Genomic DNA, 19080 nt, shown 5'->3' on the forward strand with positions numbered 1-19080 from the left:
ATGAAATAGATTCTGAACTGGCAGTTAACAAAGAAAGGCTAGTTTTGGCTTAATTCTCTTATGCTCCAATATCTTTCCTGAAGTCTTATTTAATTTCACTTGCGTTAGCAACAGTACTCTGAGATGGTGGTGCATCTGGAAAATTATCACTTCTTTCCTGACAATCAGTATCTTTAATTCTTACATATGCTTTCTGGAAATATTACATTTGTACTTTGATGACATCTTAAAAATAATTTCAATGTAATAATTATACACGTGTGGTGAGTAAATTGTGTTCCCTAAGAGATACTTTTAGGTCCTAATGTCCGTATTTGGGAGTGTGACCTCATTTGGAAACAGGGTCTTTGCAGGTGTAATCAAGTTAAAATGAGATTTTACTGGATTAGGATGGGTCCTAATACAATGACTGTTGTACTTAAGAGTGAAATTTGTACAGAGACATACACACAAAAGAAGGCCACATAACTTTAGGTACAGAGAACATCATATGACAGTGAAGGCAGAGATTGGAGTGATGCATCTATGAGCCAAGGATGGCCAGCAACCCCCAGAAGCTGGGGAGAGACAAAGGATGCTTCCCTAGGATCTCCAGAGCAAGCATAAATCTGCCAGCACCTTGATTTAGGACTTCTTGCCTCCAGAACTGTGAGAATAGATTTCTATTCTAAGCCACCCAGTTTGTGGTACTTTCTTATAGGAGTCCTAGGAAACTAATGCAACATGCTGTGTTGTAAATAAACAGTAGTTCTAGTTGGTATAAATAATAATTTTAAGTATATTATTAGGTCAGGTGAGTAGGAAATTGCCTGGTAGACTAATTATCAATGTTGTATTTTCTGAAAAGTTAAAATATTCCCATTCAGTAAATATACTTGTCTAAAAGTTTGTATCTGTATTGTCCTAAAACAAAGCAAAAATTAAAATGGAGTCAGTTATGTACCTGAAAAATGTGAAAAAGGAAAGAAAAATCTTTTAGGAAAGATTTTTCCTAAAATGGCTATACATTTGAGAAAGAATATTAAAACTTAAATCATCCGGCTGTTTATTCCATTTTTTGTTTACATTATCAGATACATTATGTATGATTTCATACATTATGTATGTTTCATTCAATCAATATTTATTAAATACCTAAAATTTGCTAGGCCCTGAGCTAGGTACTGTAGATAGGTAAATAAGACAAACATTCCCTTCCCCTAAAGAGATTATTTTGGCATGAAATTTAATCTGTAGAAGAAGTGAAAGAGGCCACTTGCAGAGTCTACTATGAAAATTTATTTTCACTATCTGCTGTAGTTTTACCTGATCCTGTGAAACCATTTTAGCATCATTTGGTTTTACTTTGTGCTTCTGTATTATATTGGATAAAATAAAATTTTACTTATTGCACAGACAACATAAAATTAATAATTAAAGTATGTGAAACCAAAAATGAATTGTTTATCAATTTTTTTTTAGTGTTTCCCATTCATCAGTATACAAATATATTCTTAGTTGTGCATCCATGTTAGCATAGCTAAAATGTGGTATTCTTATTTTTTCACCTAATTCACAATCAACAATGTTCACTTTTCCACTTTTTTTTTTTTTTTTTTTTTTTTGAGAGAGAGTCTCGCTCTGTCACACCCAGGCTGGAGTGCAGTGGCATGATCTTGGCACACTGGAACCTCTGCCTCCTGGGTTCAAGCGATACTCCTGCCTCAGCCTCCCGAGTAGTTGGGATTACAGGCATCCGCCACCACGCCCGGCTAATTTTTTGTATTTTAGTAGAGACAGGGTTTCACTATGTTGGTCAGGCTTGTCTCGAACTCCTGACCTCAGGTGATCTGCCCACCTCGGCCTCCCAAAGTGCTGGGATTACAGGCATGAACCACCATGCCTGGCCCCTCATCATTTTTTTTCCTTTTTTTTTTTATTATTATACTTTAAGTTTTAGGGTACATGTGCACAATGTGCAGGTTTGTTACATATGTATCCATGTGCCATGTTGGTGTGCTGCACCCATTAACTTGTCATTTAGCATTAGGTATATCTCCTAACGCTGTCCCTCCCCCCTCCCCCACCCCACAACAGTCCCCAGAGTGTGATGTTCCCCTTCCTGTGTCCATGCGTTCTCATTGTTCAATTCCCACCTATGAGTGAGAACATGCGGTGTTTGGTTTTTTGTTCTTGCGATAGTTTACTGAGAATGATGGTTTCCAGTTTCATCCATGTCCCTACAAAGGACATGAACTCATCATTTTTTATGGCTGCATAGTATTCCATCGTGTATATGTGCCACATTTTCTTAATCCAGTCTATCGTTGTTGGACATTTGGGTTGGTTCCAAGTCTTTGCTATTGTGAATAGTGCCGCAATAAACATATGTGTGCATGTGTCTTTATAGCAGCATGATTTATAGTCCTTTGGGTATATACCCAGTAATGGGATGGCTGGGTCAAATGGTATTTCTAGTTCTAGATCCCAGAGGAATCGCCACACTGACTTCCACAATGGTTGAACTAGTTTACAGTCCCACCAACAGTGTAAAAGTGTTCCTATTTCTCCACATCCTCTCCAGCACCTGTTGTTTCCTGACTTTGTAATGATGGTCATTCTAACTGGTGTGAGATGGTATCTCATTGTGGTTTTGATTTGCATTTCTCTGATGGCCAGTGATGATGAGCATTTTTGCATGTGTTTTTTGGCTGCATAAATGTCTTCTTTTGAGAAGTGTCTGTTCATGTCCTTGGCCCACTTTTTGATGGGGTTGTTTGTTTTTTTCTTGTGAATTTGTTTGAGTTCATTGTAGATTCTGGATATTAGCCATTTGTCAGATGAGTAGGTTGCGAAAATTTTCTCCCATTTGTAGGTTGCCTGTTCACTCTGATGGTAGTTTCTCTTGCTGTGCAGAAGCTCTTTAGTATAATTAGATCCCATTTGTCAATTTTGGCTTTTGTTGCCATTGCTTTTGATGTTTTAGACATGAAGTCCTTGCCCATGCCTATGTCCTGAATGGTATTGCCTAGGTTTTCTTCTAGGGTTTTTATGGTTTTAGGTCTAACATGTAAGTCTTTAATCCATCTTGAATTAATTTTTGTATAAGGTGTAAGGAAGGGATCCAGTTTCAGCTTTCTACATATGGCTAGCCAGTTTTCCCAGCACCATTTATTAAATAGGGAATCTTTTCCCCATTGCTTGTTTTTATCAGGTTTGTCAATGATCAGATAGTTGTAGATATGTGGCAAGAGCAAACACATTCAGAAGCTAGCAGAAGGCAAGAAATAACTAAAATCAAAGGAGAACTGAAGGAAATAGAGACACAAAAAACCCTTCAAAAAATTAATGAATCCAGGAGCTTGTTTTTTGAAAAGATCAACAAAATTGATAGACCGCTAGCAAGACTAATAAAGAAGAAAAGAGAGAAGAATCAAATAGACGCAATAAAAAATGATAAAGGGGATATCACCACCGATCCCACAGAAATACAATCTACCATCAGAGAATACTATAAAACACCTCTACGCAAATAAACTAGAAGATCTAGAAGAAATGGATAAATTCCTCAACAAATACACCCTCCCAAGACTAAACCAGGAAGCAGTTGAATCTCTGAATAGACCAATAACAGGCTCTGAAATTGTGGCAATAATCAATAGCTTACCAACCAAAAAGAGTCCAGGACCTGATGGATTCACAGCCGAATTCTACCAGGGAGGAGGTACAGGGAGGAACTGGTACCATTCCTTCTGAAACTATTCCAATCAATAGAAAAAGAGGGAATCCTCCCTAACACATTTTATGAGGCCAGCATCATCCTGATACCAAAGCCTGGCAGAGACACAACCAAAAAAGAGAATTTCAGACCAATATCCTTGATGAACATTGATGCAAAAATCCTCAATAAAATACTGGCAAATCGAATCCAGCAGCACATCAAAAAGCTTATCCACCATGATCAAGTGGGCTTCATCCCTGGGATGCGAGGCTGGTTCAACATACGCAAATCAATAAATGTAATCCATCATATAAACAGAACCAAAGACAAAAACCACATGGTTATCTCAATAGATGCAGAAAAGGCCTTTGACAAAATTCAACAACCTTCATGCTAAAAACTCTCAATAAATTAGGTATTGATGGGACGTATCTCAAAATAATAAGAGCTATCTATGATAAACCCACAGCCAATATCATACTGAATGGGCAAAAACTGGAAGCATTCCCTTTGAAAACTGGCACAAGACAGGGATGCCCTCTCTCACCACTCCTATTCGACATAGTGTTGGAAGTTCTGGCCAGGGCAATCAGGCAGGAGAAGGAAATAGAGGGTATTCAATTAGGAAGAGAGGAAGTCAAACTGTCCCTGTTTGCAGATGACATGATTGTGTATCTAGAAAACCCCATTGTCTCAGCCCAAAATCTCAAGCTGATAAGCAACTTCAGCAAAGTCTCAGGATACAAAATCAATGTACAAAAATCACAAGCATTCTTATACACCAATAACAGACAGAGAGCCAAATCATGAGTGAACTCCCATTCACAATTGCTTCAAAGAGGATAAAATACCTAGGAATCCAACTTACAAGGAATGTGAAGGACCTCTTCAAGGACAACTACAAACCACTGCTCAATGAAATAAAAGAGGATCCAAACAAATGGAAGAACATTCCATGCTTATGTGTTGGAAGAATCAATATCGTGAAAATGGCCATACTGCCCAAGGTAATTTATAGATTCAATGCCATCCCCATCAAGCTACCAATGACTTTCTTCACAGAATTGGAAAAAACTATTTTAAAGTTCATATGGAACCAAAAAAGAGCCTGCATCGCCAAGTCAATCCTAAGCCAAAAGAACAAAGCTGGAGGCATCATGCTACCTGACTTCAAACTATACTACAAGGCTACAGTAACCAAAACAGCATGGTACTGGTACCAAAACGGAGACATAGATCAATGGAACAGAACAGAGCCCCTCATCATTTTTATAATTACTTTTTTGATCATTAAATTATATTATACAACTGACCATAATTTGTTTAATTAATCCACTACAAAGATGAGGCTGTTTCTAGTTTTCATTGTCATGTATTATTCTGTAGTTTATATTTTGTGGGTTTTTTTGGGGAAAGGTTACTTCTTAGGAAAGTTAATACTGGGTGAAAGGGCTTAAACATATTTATAGCTTTTAAAGTACAGAGATGGATTGCTTTCTAAAAATATTAGAAAACTTGACATTGTTACTAGCAAATGGTTGAGGACACTGTGTTCACAGTGTTTCTGATATTAAGTATTATCAATATATAAATAGTTTGGGCATTGAATATGTATACAATAATCCAAGAAACGTGTACTTGTTGCTCAGATTTAAGTATTTCAGTAACTGTGAAAGTGAACGCTTTTCCATATATTAGTTTATTGTTTACATTTTCTTATAATGAATTGTGTTCTCCTATTCTTTCCTAATCATTTAATGGGCATTTAAACTTTGCCTCACTAATTTTTATGTCCTCAGTAAGTGTATATATAGTCACATTTATTTACTAAAGATATTTTCCATAATCTGTTGTATCCTTTTACTTTTGGGGCTATTTTTCTTTATTCAGAAATGCAAAGGTTTTGCTTTGTTTTGTTTATGTATGCAATCAATTGTATGGTCTCTTTGCAATCCAATGCAGTATTTTTGCCATTTATGTAATCCATGTATGTATCAGAGTAAGAAGGAACATCAGATTTTCCTTTGAAAGAGAGCACTTGGCTAATTTGTTATCAAGGTAGTGAGGAGAAAATGGCTCTAAAGGAGGTGGCCAGCCACAGTTCAGTCTGGGAGAACAGAGGGATTGACATGAGGTGGGCAGGTGTCAAGTCTTGGGCAGCTCTGTGCCTGCTGACCAGTGGCCAGCACTTACTATTTGCATGCATCATTTCCAAGGTGAATCTGAGCCAGAGTGGTCTTGGTTACTTGGGCCAGGGGACAGTTCACAGGACCAAATATCAATGGGTCAGCTAGGAAAGGATAAGCAAGAAAGGGATTAGCAGGAATCAGGACCAGGCTGAGAGACCCAGATTTGAGGGGAGGAACCAGTCCATCAGGAGGAGAAGAGGGAGAGTGGGAGGAGGAAGGTGGGCGTGTGAGCTGAGAGGCAAAAAGCTGGCCTTTTCCATCATGGTTTCTTAGCCTCCACACCCCATGCTGTCCCAACACAAAAACACTACCTTAAATCTAGAACTGTCTGCCTACTTATCCTCCTGAATTCAAATGTGTACTGGCTGGGCACAGTGGCTCATGCCTGTAATCCCAGCACATTGAGAGGCTGAGGCAGGCAGATCACCTGAGGCCAGGGGTTCGCCGGGCCAACATGGTGAGACCCTGTCTCTACTAAAAATGCAAAAATTAGCCAGGCGTGGTGGCACGCTCCTGTAGTCCCAGCCACTTGGGAGGCTGAGTCACCACAGTCACTTGAACCCAGGAAGCAGAGGTCACAGTGAGCTGAGATTGTGCCACTGCACTACAACCTGGGCGACAGAGCAGGACTTCATCTCAAAAACAAAACAAACAAAAAAAACCAAATGGGTACTGCATCAACTTTCGGTGTGCTTGATAATCCACCATATCCTATACACCCTCCCTTCCCTTTTCATATGCGGTTTAAAATTGAGCTTTTCTTCAAAATGATGCTTTCCTAGTTTTGGAGTATTTTAAATCAATATCTCACTGAAACTGTCACATTATATACATGTGTTATTATTATTTTCTGACTTTTAACTTTTAAGAATGAAAAAACATACCTTTGATCTGTATCTCTGTTTATATATGCATAAAACTTTTGCAATTTACATTTTAAATTTCTCTTGTAATTTTTAAAACATCTTGTAATCCAATAAGGAAAGTAACATGTGTACTTTGGAAAATCTTGCAAAGCATAAAAGAAATTGAAGAAGTTAAGACCATGCCTACTTGGATGCAGTAGGGAATATGTGACTGGATATATGTAAAACTGAGCAAAACATCTGCTGATATTGAATATTCAATAAACTGAATTGGCATCTGTATTAGGGTCCTCTAGAGGGACAGAACTAATAGGATATATATATATATATGAGTTTATTAAGTATTAACTTACACTTATTATTAACTTAACTTACCCTTAACGATCACAGGGTCCTCCAATAGGCTGTCTGCAAGCTGAGGAGCAAGGATAGCCAGTGCGAGTCCCAAAACTGACGAACTTGGAGCCTGATGTTCAAGGAAAGGAAGCATCCAGCATGGGAGAAAGATATAGGCTGGGAGGCTAGGCCAGTGTCTCCTTTTCATATTTTTCTACCTGCTTTATATTCACTGGCAGTGGATCAGATTGTACCCACCAGATTAAGGGTGGCTCTGCCTTCTTCAGCCCACTGACTCAAATGTTAATCTCTTTTGGCAACACCCTCACAGACACACCCAGGGTCAATACTTTGTATCCTTCAATCCAATCAAGTTGACACTCAGTATTAACCATCACAAGTTCACCCCTTGTCAACTTGAACCCATATACATCTCCTGAGATCATACATCATCTTCAAATAAAGACAATAATAAGGTCATAATTATGCCTAACATAATACAGCTGTCCTTTATATAACTGGAAATGCACCAATCCCCAACCCAAATACTATTACATGAAGTTAACAATATTTAAATACCGATATGAAGTCAATAAATCTTACGTCACATGATAAAGGAAAAGGAAATAAAGATATTTTCTTAGTACAAGCGTATACCTGCACAAACTGTTTTTAACAAAAGAAGGAGGAAATACTCATGACAATTACAGTCCCCGTTTCTGCAGTCGTCTCGTGGTTGTAGCTGCTATTGATGACTAACTTCTTCTACTACCCATTCTATATTCCCTTTGCCTTCAGCAAGCACCTCAACAGGTCATGTTTTTTTTAGCTTGTGGAGTGACCCAAACCTTCATTCCTGGGGGGTCTGGTCCATTTCTAGTCCTGCCTGGATTGGGCTGTTGTAGTTTCCCATTGACCTTAATCACAGGGCATGGTAATACTAAGAGACACCCTAATGGATCTCCTGTATTCCATGCATACTCTTCCTTACCTCCGTTGTGGAGTAATAGACTGATTTCATCTTGAAAGTCTGGGTCAGTCACCCCAGCCAACACTGTAACTCCCCTCTTAGCCTGGTGACTTAAAGGTAAGAGGAGCCCAAAGTGTCCAGGTGGCGATGACAGGGGTGGCTAGGGAAAGAGGCTGAGTGGTGTCCACAGACTGGGTCATCCTATCCACTTGATTATTGAAATCCTCCTCTGCTGAAGTAACCCATTTGTGAGCACTCATATGGAATACAAATACCTTCCTAGTTTTTGATCACTCAGAGAGGTCCATTCACATATCTTTTCCCCAGATTTCTTTGTCACCAGTTTTCCAATCCTGCTTCTTCCAAGTCTCTGACCATCCAGCCAAAAACCATTGGCTACAGCCAATGAATCAGTATATAATCACACATCTGGGCATTTCTCCTTCATGGAAAGTGCACAACGAGGTGCACTGCTCAAAGTTTTGCCAACTGGGAAGATTTCCCTTCAGCGCTGTCCTTCAGAGATATCCCAGAAAGGGGCTGTAGTGCTGCAGCTGTCCACTTTAGAGGGGTGCCTCCATATCATGCAGAACCATCTGTGAATCAGGCCCTAGTCTTCTCTTCCTCTGTCAACTGATCATAGGGAACTCCCGATGAGGGCATCGATGCAGCCTTGGGGAGAGAGAAGGTAGGGTGGCAGGAGTGGAGACCATGGACATTTGAGCCACTTCCTCATGAACTTACTTGTGCCTTCAGGACCTGCTCAAACCTAATCACATATATGCTACTTTCATTTGATGATAGAATGCTGCTATGTACGACCCTCTTTATGGCCAGATGGGTCAGAAAGCTCCCAGTTTATGATAGCCAGTTCAGGTTGCATGGTGACTTGATGACTCGTAGTCAAACCTTCAGTTTCCACCAAAGCACAATAATGGGCCAAGAGCTGGTCTCTCAAAAGGAGGGTAGTTATCTGTAGAAGATGGCTGGGCCTTGCTCCAAAATCCTAGAGGCCTTTGCTGTGATTCACCTATGGGAGCCTGGCAAAGGCTCCAAACAGCATCCCTATCTGCTACTGGCACCTCAAGCACCATTGGATCTGCTGGATCATATGGCCCAAGTGGCAGAACAGCTTGCACAGCAGCCTGGACCTGTTGCAGAGCCTTCTCCTGTTCTGGACCCCAGGCAGTTTTATTTGGTAAAGTGAATGATTAAAGGTCTTGGGGCCGAAATGATCTCAACCTATTCTCAAACTTTAAATGGGTTAGAAGCCTGGCTCGCTGGCATAGAACTGGGCGTGGAATGTGAGTCCCTAGTGAGCCACTTTTGGTAAGCAGAACTGGCATTGTGGGAGGAACCGAACGCCGGGTTAAGGCACCCAATGCTGACGCTCATTAGACACCCCACTCTTGGTACCAAAATTTGTATTAGGGTTCTTTAGAGGGACAGAACTAATAGGATATATATATATAAATATAAAGGGAAGTTTATTAAATATTAACTCACATGTTCACAAGGTTTCACAATAGGCTGCCTGCAAGCTGAGGAGCAAAGAGAGCCAGTCCGATTCCCCAAACTGAAGCACTTGGAGTCCAATGTTTGAGGGCAGGAAGCATCTAGCAAGGGAGAAAGATGTAGGCTGGGAAGCTAGGCCCGTCTCTCTTTTTCACACTTTTCTGCCTGCTTTATATTCGATGGCAGCTGATTAGATTGTGCCTGCCAGATCAAGGGTGGATCTGCCTTCCCCAGCCCACTGACTCAAATGTTAATCTCTTTTGGCAACACCTTCACAGACATACCCAGGATCAATACTTTGTATCCTTCAATCCAATCAAGTTGACACTCAGTATTAACCACCACAGTGTCCGATTGTTTCTTTAGATTGTAATGCTCTTTTCCATTTAAACTGTATTTTCAGAAATATTTAATGTCAGTAGATATTTCTTGAAATGTGACTTCAATGATTATGTTCATCTATGATGAACAACTTTTTAAATCTAAATTGTTTTTATTATAATCTTTTAATTTTTCTTTTTTAGAATTAGAATTTGAACACTAGAAATGTATCATTGCAATTTTAAATTACATTTCATTTTCTTGTGAATTTGAACACGGTTTTATGATGATTGAACATATTTCTATAGGGTGTGTGCCTTTCTGTTTGAATTATAAGAGCTGGTTATATGTCAAGAACATCAGCCTATTGTGTTTGATATTTGCACAGGTATTTCTAGATTTTTCTGTGCCTTTTAATTTTCATTATTGTGTGTGTGGTGTGTGTGTGTGTGTGCACGTGTATGTGTTTTAAAAGAGAGAGCAAGAGAGAGGATTCAGGGTTACTTGGGTTTTTGGTGTGTCTTCTATCGCTACTGTGATAAAATCCTCTATCTAGGGATTTAAAAATATATGCCTATTTTTCTTAGAGTTTTTCAACTTTAATTCATTTGAAAATATTTTAATGTATGGTATGGAGTAAAGGTATTTTTTGAATGGTTAACCAGTTATCTCACCATAGTGTATTACTAATTGTCTTTCCCATGTTTATTTGTAATACATTCTTTAACATATTGTCTTTTTAAGGTTGGTTATGTATTTTATATTTTTAAAAAGTGAAGAGTAATTATTTTTCACTTTTTTATGTACTTTTGAAAGTAAATGGTTAATTCAAACTCTTGATTGTTAATCTATCAATTGCTTGATGACATACCTCCCTCAGCAAAATAGTGTATTGACTGTTTATTGCAGACTGTGTTTATTGCAGACTATGGATATTTTTGTTGATCTGTAGGATTCCTGACTAGCTGTTCACATACCCCACTTTTACCATGACACTATTTTCAAGATCATTACTTGCATCAGATATGGAGACAATATTAGTGGATTTTCTTCTTGAAAGAATGCTCCTACAAGTTACTAATTACCATGCTATGTCTTGATATGTTTTTGTAACTTTACAAATGAATATAAAGATAACGTTTTTCCCGTTTGTTTCCATCTTCTTGTTTTAGATAGTCATTTTTACTTGAAGGAAGCTGCTTCTACTTGGGAGTGGCAGGAGAAGTGAGAAAACCACATGGAAGACTCCCAGGATTTAAATGAACAATCAGTAAGTCTTCATTCTCAGTTTTGCTGAAAAAAGTTGCGATAACACTACTGAAAATCATACGTAAAAGGGATATATTGTAAGAAGTAAGTTTTTCATTAAATATATTTTTAAATGATTTTTGAATTTTCTTTCAAAGACCATGAAACAGACCTTTGGAGATTTATGCTGTTTCTGCTTAATGATGATGTCACATTTTGATGTCTTCCTTGATTTTCTACTTGGAAAGCTAGTGGTGGAAAGACTAGGGCATTGAAATCATGATGCATGTTTTAGACAGTCTAAGCGATTTTATATACTTCCTTTATTATTTCAGATATGCTGGATATTGTTGAATATCAGAAGTATAAAAGGAAAAAGTATATTATTAGCATGCTTGTTAGTCATTATAAGGAGGAAAGAAACCATAGTTCTTAAGGGCTTTTAGTATTTTACTAGATTCATTGCAGGACCAAGAATGCACCAGCTTGATGTCAATGCTTTTAAGATTCTGATTTCCCAAAGGGAAAGGCTCTTTGCAGCCTTTCCTCTTAGCTTGTTAGTGGTGTCTCTGTGACGGTAGTTCTTTAGCATGTAGAACTAGAGGCAGTGGGAGGGCTTCCCTCACACCCCCACACCTTCACGCTACTGGAAGCTGTCGTTTGAGCTGTTTTGCATACAGACAACTCATGATGTTACAAGTAACAAGACATGTGCTTACTGAGATTGTGTTCTGCAGTCTGATGCTGTTCCTTTTTTTTTTTTTTGATGCTGTTCTTTATTAGCTTATGTGATCATGACTTGATCTTACAGTCAAATGTTTCTCCATCAGGCAACTGAGGAAAAGATACTTATATATAATAATGTGGTTCTAGAAAAGGTATATGTGATGAGTTTAATTTTAAGAGGGTTGTATATTCTGGTGCCATTTGATGTTAATTTGATTTGCTTTCTAGTGGATATTTTATTTAAAAGAAATGATAGCCATGCCTTTAATTTGGATAGACAAGATCATAGTCTAATTTCAACATATATTATGTTATGATTTATTTCACATGGCATCATAGGAAAAATGTAACAAAAAATTATAAAGTGAAAAAACTATGAAATCTGTCAAATGGTAGAGATATATTCCTCTAGAATTGCGTGACTTCTTTAGTAAGGTAAACAGAAATGGCTATGGGAAGGCAAGGGCCTTAAAACTTTTAAAAATGCTGGTTGTTGACTGTAAATATTCACAGCATGGACTCTAGCAAAATGGAGGTTAGTCATCATGACTGTTGGAATCAGAAGTCTGTCTGTGTGACTATGGTGGACTTGAATAGTTAGTAGTAAATGTTGACAACGTCTTAGTGGTGATGCTTCATTAAATGAGTGCTGTTGATCTGAACTTTGTTCTAGTACACCGAGGGCCACATACAAGTGTGTGTGTATATGCAAATGTGTGTATGTATGTGTGTGTATATGTTAGAGTTACCAACAGTTTTTGTTTCCAGAGACTGAGGATTTTCTAAGGACATAGAACTTTCAGTGCTAAAGCAGGCAAAGTTTGGGGAAAACCAGGATGGTTGATTCTGTTAATTACTATAGGGTGTGTATATACTCAAGAAATAATTTTGTCTTCAGTGCAGTTGAGAATATATTTTTATGTTTAACACTAAAGTGATGTGTTACTAAAGATGCGTCATATCACTGTTCACAAAATGAAGCACAGAACTTGTAAATCAGATATGGTTGTCCTTCTAGTGATATTTTAAAGTCATGGAGCTCACTATTTCTTTTCAATGTTTTTTTTTTGTTTGTTTGTTTGTTTTTGTTTTTTTTTTTTTGTTTTTTTTTTACCGTAAATCTCCTGCACTTGCCCAGTTTTTATTTCTTTTTTTTTTTTTTAATTATTATACTTTAGGTTTTAGGGTACATGTGCACAATGTGCAGGTTTGTTACATATGTATCCATGTGCCATGTTGATTTCCTGCACCCATTAACTCGTCATTTAGCATTAGGTATATCTCCTAATGCTGTCCCTCCCCCCTCCCCCAACCCCACAACAGTCCCCGGAGTGGAGTGTGATGTTCCCCTTCCTGTGTCCATGAGTTCTCATTGTTCAATTCCCACCTATGAGTGAGAACATGTGGTGTTTGGTTTTTTGTCCTTGCGATAGTTTACTGAGAATGATGTTTTTTAAAAAGTTTCCAGTGATGCTAGTGAGCAGTAAGGTTTGAGAACAAGAAATCTAGGGGGACCTGCCTACCGTCTCAGCTTGAACCCATTTGCTGAATTTACATTTCAAACATGTAGACCAATGTATTCATCTCATAAATGTGCAAAGAGATGCTTAGAACTGTTAAATGACTTGCCCTTGTTGGCATAGCTGGTAAGAGGCAGAGTTAGGATTTCACACAGTTCTTCTGACTCCAAGTCCAAAGCTGTCTCCATAACATCAACATGCCTCATGCTTTTGGGTTATGCATATTGTGGCATTTATAGAAATGTCAAAAGAAAAGAAAAAGAATCAGCCCCTTTACATGGAAATGATTTCTCTTTGAATGAAATCTTTACGTGACTCTAAGTTTTGTGGAGTATATTAATGTCTCAAAATATTTTGAAAAATGATAGCATTTATTAAGATATAGAACAAGTAGGGGTGGAATTAAAATAAAGTTCATAGTTAGATGAAAGTGAATTTACTCATATCATTGCTATTTTAGTTCAAGGGGGATTCTTTGGGTGTAGACATAGCAATAGGAGTCATTTGTGGCACATGCACTCTGCATCTAGCATTTTCCATATACTCGCTCCAATTCTTACCATGTATTCCTTCACTGCAATTTTTAAGGCCACCATTTTATAGATCAAACTATGACGTAGAGAGTGTCAAGGTCAAACAGCTGTTAAGTAACAGAGATCAGAATTAAACCAACTTCTCTCTGGCCCCAAAACTTTTAATGGATTTTGCATGATACAACATAATATGGTAGTTAAGGATGTGAGCTATAAATCAGACTTCCCTGTCACTTAAATGCTTTAAAACCTTTGGGAAATTACTTAAACTCTTCCTCCTCTATGGAGTGGAAGGATAATAAAAAGATGTCTTATGAAGTGCTTGCATATGCCTCACTTAGAGTAAACATTCAATAAATGTTAGCTACTATCACAAATACCTGAGATATTCAGATGCTCTTTAATGAGTATTCATTCGTTCTAGCATATCCAGCTACTGACCAGACATCCCTTCCTGGAAGTTCACAGGTCCACACACTCAGCAAATGAAAAATAAATTCACCAGCTCTCCTCCCTTCTCCCAGCTTTTCTTCCTTTGTCCTTTATGCCAGTATTACTCATCTCAGTGAATGGCATCATCAGCTACTGAATGGGTTATGGCAGAAAAGAGGTAGTAATCCTCCTTTTCTTCATCCCCCATCTCAAAACTTTGTCCACTCTTAATGTTTAATGTCATTCAAAGCTATTCTTTTTGCTCGAGCTCCCTTAGTTTAGTTGAGATCTTTATTTTATCTCTTGACTTTCTTATTTTACTTTAAGTTGCTTCTAGAGTTGTCTTCCGAAGATACAACCCTGATCACATCACTACCCTCCTTTTTATCCCTTTCTTGCCTTCAAGGGAGAGGCTCAAGTGTGTCATCAAGCATACAGAGCTTAATGCTTATGTATTTCTTCCGTTTTGTTTTTTTTTTTTTTCCTGGTTTCTGTCAGTTTCTGAATCTCCCAGGTTCTCTGAGGTCTCTATGCATTTGCAAGTGCTTTAACCTCATCCCAGAGGGGTCTCTTTCCCACCAGGATAACCGGTAATTCTTGAAGACTCAGTTTAGGTTTCCATCCTCTGAGCAGCCCTCTCAGACTACCTCCTTTCTTCTCACCCAATCAACCCTACTGGTCAGGGCCCTCTGCAGTGTGCTGCCATAACCCTTTGGCATTTACCCCTAGCCCAGCACTTACCCGACAGGACTGAAACCCTATCTGTTTACTTGCCTATCTCACCACTAGATTATAAACTACTTAAGAGTAATGGTGGATCTCGTTCATCTTGTACACTTACTTCTTAGCAAGATTCTTGCCAGTGTTCAGTAAATGTTTTCTTCAAAAGCTTTTATATACTTTTAGTGAGGTATGTTAATGAGTAGCCTGACAAATTTTAGAAAGCCAAAATGTTATTCTCAGAGTAGATTACTGACTCATGAATTTATATTCGACTCACTTAAAAAATTGCATAGAAGGTCTAACATGAATTTAACTGCATATGACCAAAATAAAGTTCAGTCCTTCATTTTTCCTCTAGTATATCTGGCTCCTATTTGGCATTCTGGCTTAGAGGATGTAGAGAATTTTAAGAGATAAGCAACTAAAAAGAATATTTAACTTCATAAATTTATCTGCAGTTCTATTTTAGAGCTTCATAATTCTTTAGAATTGGTTTAAGTTATACCCAGTTACAGCTTATTACAGTTTTTAATGAAATGTTCTTGATAATAGAAATGGCTATGAATGTAGGTTATACCTAGCAATAGCTCCCTTCATACTGTGAAATATATTGTATTTTTGTATTCAAGCAGAGAATGAGCAATATTTATTATTTTTATAGCTTCTATAGTATCTTTATAGATTGAGGTGTTTTACAATCCTATTTTGGTGGTCCCGGATATTACTTCAGATTTTTTCTCATCCAAAACATTCATATCAACATGAGATGGAGTCTGGCCTAAATTAATGATCAAGCCAGCAGGTTTGAAAAGAAATATATTTTATTAATGTTAAGTATTGTATATTATAAAGTAAAACATTTTTTTGTGAATATTAAGTAAAACTAAGTAAAATGAATAAGTTACAGTAGGATTGCTTTCCCTAAATGTTATGCATTAAGGGCCTGAACATTCGTATGTATTTCCTCATTGTTACTAAATCAATTCACTTGTATTGTTGGTGGCATGATTTTATTAGTGACATCTAAATTAACTCACATTCATTGGATTATGTTACATATTGTATGACTCATTAATACTTCTGGAAATTCATTTCTATGTACATTTGTAAATATAATGCACTTCATATTTCAAAGCTGTTCTATTCCTATGTATGAAACATACTCATAGACATGTTTCAGTAATACTTTTGGAAATTTGTTTCTACATACATTTGTAGATATGAATTGTATTTCTTTGCCTACACCAACCATGCTAATTTAATAATGTCTATTAAAATTCTAGAGCTAGTTTAGTAAATTAATTTATTTTTATCTCTCTCTTGTTTTTCCTTAGAGTACTCATGACTTTGATTAGTCCTCAGATCTTTGTTCCTAGAGATCCTACAGTATTATCTTCTATTATAGCCACTAACCCATCTTTAAAACGTGTGCTCCTCTCTGTGTCAGATTTTTAACTATTGTATAGAATTGAATTTGCCATTAAACTTATCATCTAGACATAGAACTTCAGAACCATCAATTTCTGACAGTGTTTAAACAGTATGCTAGAATATAATTATTTTGATTAATTTTTGTTTAAATCATTTTTGTATTTTTATAATGTGACATTATCAAAATCCTAAAATCCTATTATTCTATTGCTTTATTCTTGGGTACTCTAAACCCATTCGACCAGCAGGCATACTTGTACTGAATATCTTAAATATATTTTATTTAGATCTAAGCAATGTTGGATTATTCTTTTTCAGGATCCAATTCTGTATCAAAGAACTTGACCTTTAAACTAGTTAAAAGAATCTTGTTTACAACATGTAATTTTTATACTATCCAACTGAATAACATACTTCAGAGTTCTGTGGAATTCTGTTCAAAGCTCAATCAGTTTCAGAATTACTGTTAACTCCAAATTGCCAATTACAGCTTGACTTTGCAGTTATGTAATAGAGTACCTAAACTGAAGTTACAAAGTAGATGCATTCAGTATATTTTAATGTTTCATAATCATTAAGGCTTACTCTTCCTTTTTAAGCATTTTTAAAATAATAGTTTTTCTTTTTTCTTTTTCTTTTTTTGAGATAGAGTCTCACTCTGTTGAGTATGGTGGTACAATCTCAGCTCACTGCAACCTCTGACTCCCAGGTTCAAGCGATTCTCCTGCCTCAGCCTCACGAGTAGCTGGGACTACAGGCACGTGCCACGGCGCCCAGATAATTTTTTGTATTTTTAGTAGAGATGGGGTTTCACCCTGTTAGCCAGGATGGTCTTGATCTCCTGACCTCATGATCTGCCTCCTCGGCCTCCCAAAGTGCTGGGATTACAGGTGTGAGCCACCACGCCCGGCCAATAGTAGTTTTATTGAGATGTCATTTTCATACAATACAGCTCACCCACTTAAAGTGTACAATTCAGTGATTTCTAGGGTATTCATAGAGTTGTACAATTATTACCACAGTCAATTTTAGAGGATTTTTAATCAGTCGAGAAAGAGATCCCATGCCCATTAGCACACTTCCCATTCCCCCGACGAGCACCCCTCAGCCCTGGACAAGCACCAATCCACTTCCTGTCTCTATGGATTTGCCTATTCTGGACCTTTCATATAAATTGAGTCATACAATATAAGAACTTCTGTGGCTTGCTTTTTATACATGACATAATGTTTGCAAGGTTCATCTATGTTGTAGCATGAATCAGTACTTAATTCCTTTTTATGGCCAAATAATGTTCCATTGTATGGAGACACTTCTATTTATACTCTTTAAATAGAAAGAATATAAATTTGTCCCTATTTTATGAGGTTACTTCTTTATTTACAATTATGTTTTAAGAGTCATTTCTGTATTCTAGATAAAAGTCCTTCACCAGATCTACACTTTGCAAAGGATATCTCCCATTTTGTGGGTTGTCTTTTCACTCTTGATAGTGTCCTTTGATGCACAGAAGTTTTAAATTTGAGTCCAGTTTATCTATTTTTTCTTTTGTCACTTGCGCTTTTAGTGTTGTGCATAAGAAATCGTTGCCTAACCCAGGGTCACAAAGATTTACTCCTGTGATTTCACTTCTCTATGATTTCTCATCTGTAAGCGAGAACATGTGATATTTGACTTTCTATATCTGAGTTGCTTTAGTTAAGATAATGGCCTTCACAAATATTTATTCCTATGATTTCTTATATGAATTTTATAGTTTTCTATAGTTTTAGCTCTTACATTTAGGTCTTTAGTTCATTTTGAGTTAAATTTTATTGAGGAAGATTTTTTTTAAAATTTCAACTTTTATTTTAGATTTCAGGGGTACATGTGCAGGTTTGTGACGTGGGTATATTGTGTGACACTGAGGTTTGGGGTACGATTGATGCCAGCACCTAGGTAGTGAGAATAATACCCAACTGGTAGTTGTTCAGCCCTTGTTCCTCTTCCTCCCTCCTACTTCCGGTAGTTCCCACTATCTGTTGTTTCTGTCTCTATGTCCATGTTTCCTCACTGCTTAGCTCTCACATAGAAGTGAGAACATGTGGTATTTGGTTTTTGGTTCCTGTGCTGATTCACTTAGGTTATTGGCCTCCAGCTGCATCCATGTGGTTGCAAAGGAGATGATTTCATTTTTTATGGCTGTATAGTATCCTATGGTGTATATAAACCACATTTTCTTTATCCATTCCATTGTTGTGGGCGCCTAAGTTGGTTCCGTGTCTTTGCTATTGTGAATAATGTCTTTTTGATAGAATGGCTTCTTTTCCTTTGGGTCTATAACGAGTAGTAGGATTGCTGGGTCAAATGGTAGTTCTGTTTAAAGTTCTTTGAGAAATCTCCAACCTGCTTCCACAGTGGCTGAACTAATTTACATTCCCACCAGCAGTATATAAGTGCTTCCTTTTTTTCTGCAGCCTTGCCAACATCTGTTATATTTTGACTTGTTAATAATAGCCATTCTGACTGGTGTGAGATGGTATTTCATTGTGTTCTGATTTGCACTTCTCTGATCATTAGTGATGTTAAGC

General features: G+C 37.3%; 1 protein-coding gene across 8 annotated transcripts in view; it reads left to right on the forward strand.

Moving 5' to 3' along the window:
* The window catches only part of EYA4 (EYA transcriptional coactivator and phosphatase 4), a 286653-nt gene that overhangs the window by 25074 nt on the left and 242499 nt on the right, over positions 1-19080 (forward strand). For all 8 annotated transcript variants that reach the window (XM_012506148.2, XM_012506149.1, XM_003255733.3 and 5 more), the window contains one exon: positions 11070-11167. In XM_012506148.2, coding sequence (XP_012361602.1) covers positions 11135-11167 — 33 coding nt within the window. In that variant the 5' untranslated portion in view covers positions 11070-11134. The remainder of the gene's footprint in view (positions 1-11069; positions 11168-19080) is intronic.

Source organism: Nomascus leucogenys, chromosome 3, assembly GCF_006542625.1.
Source record: "Nomascus leucogenys isolate Asia chromosome 3, Asia_NLE_v1, whole genome shotgun sequence".
NCBI lineage: Eukaryota > Metazoa > Chordata > Mammalia > Primates > Hylobatidae > Nomascus > Nomascus leucogenys.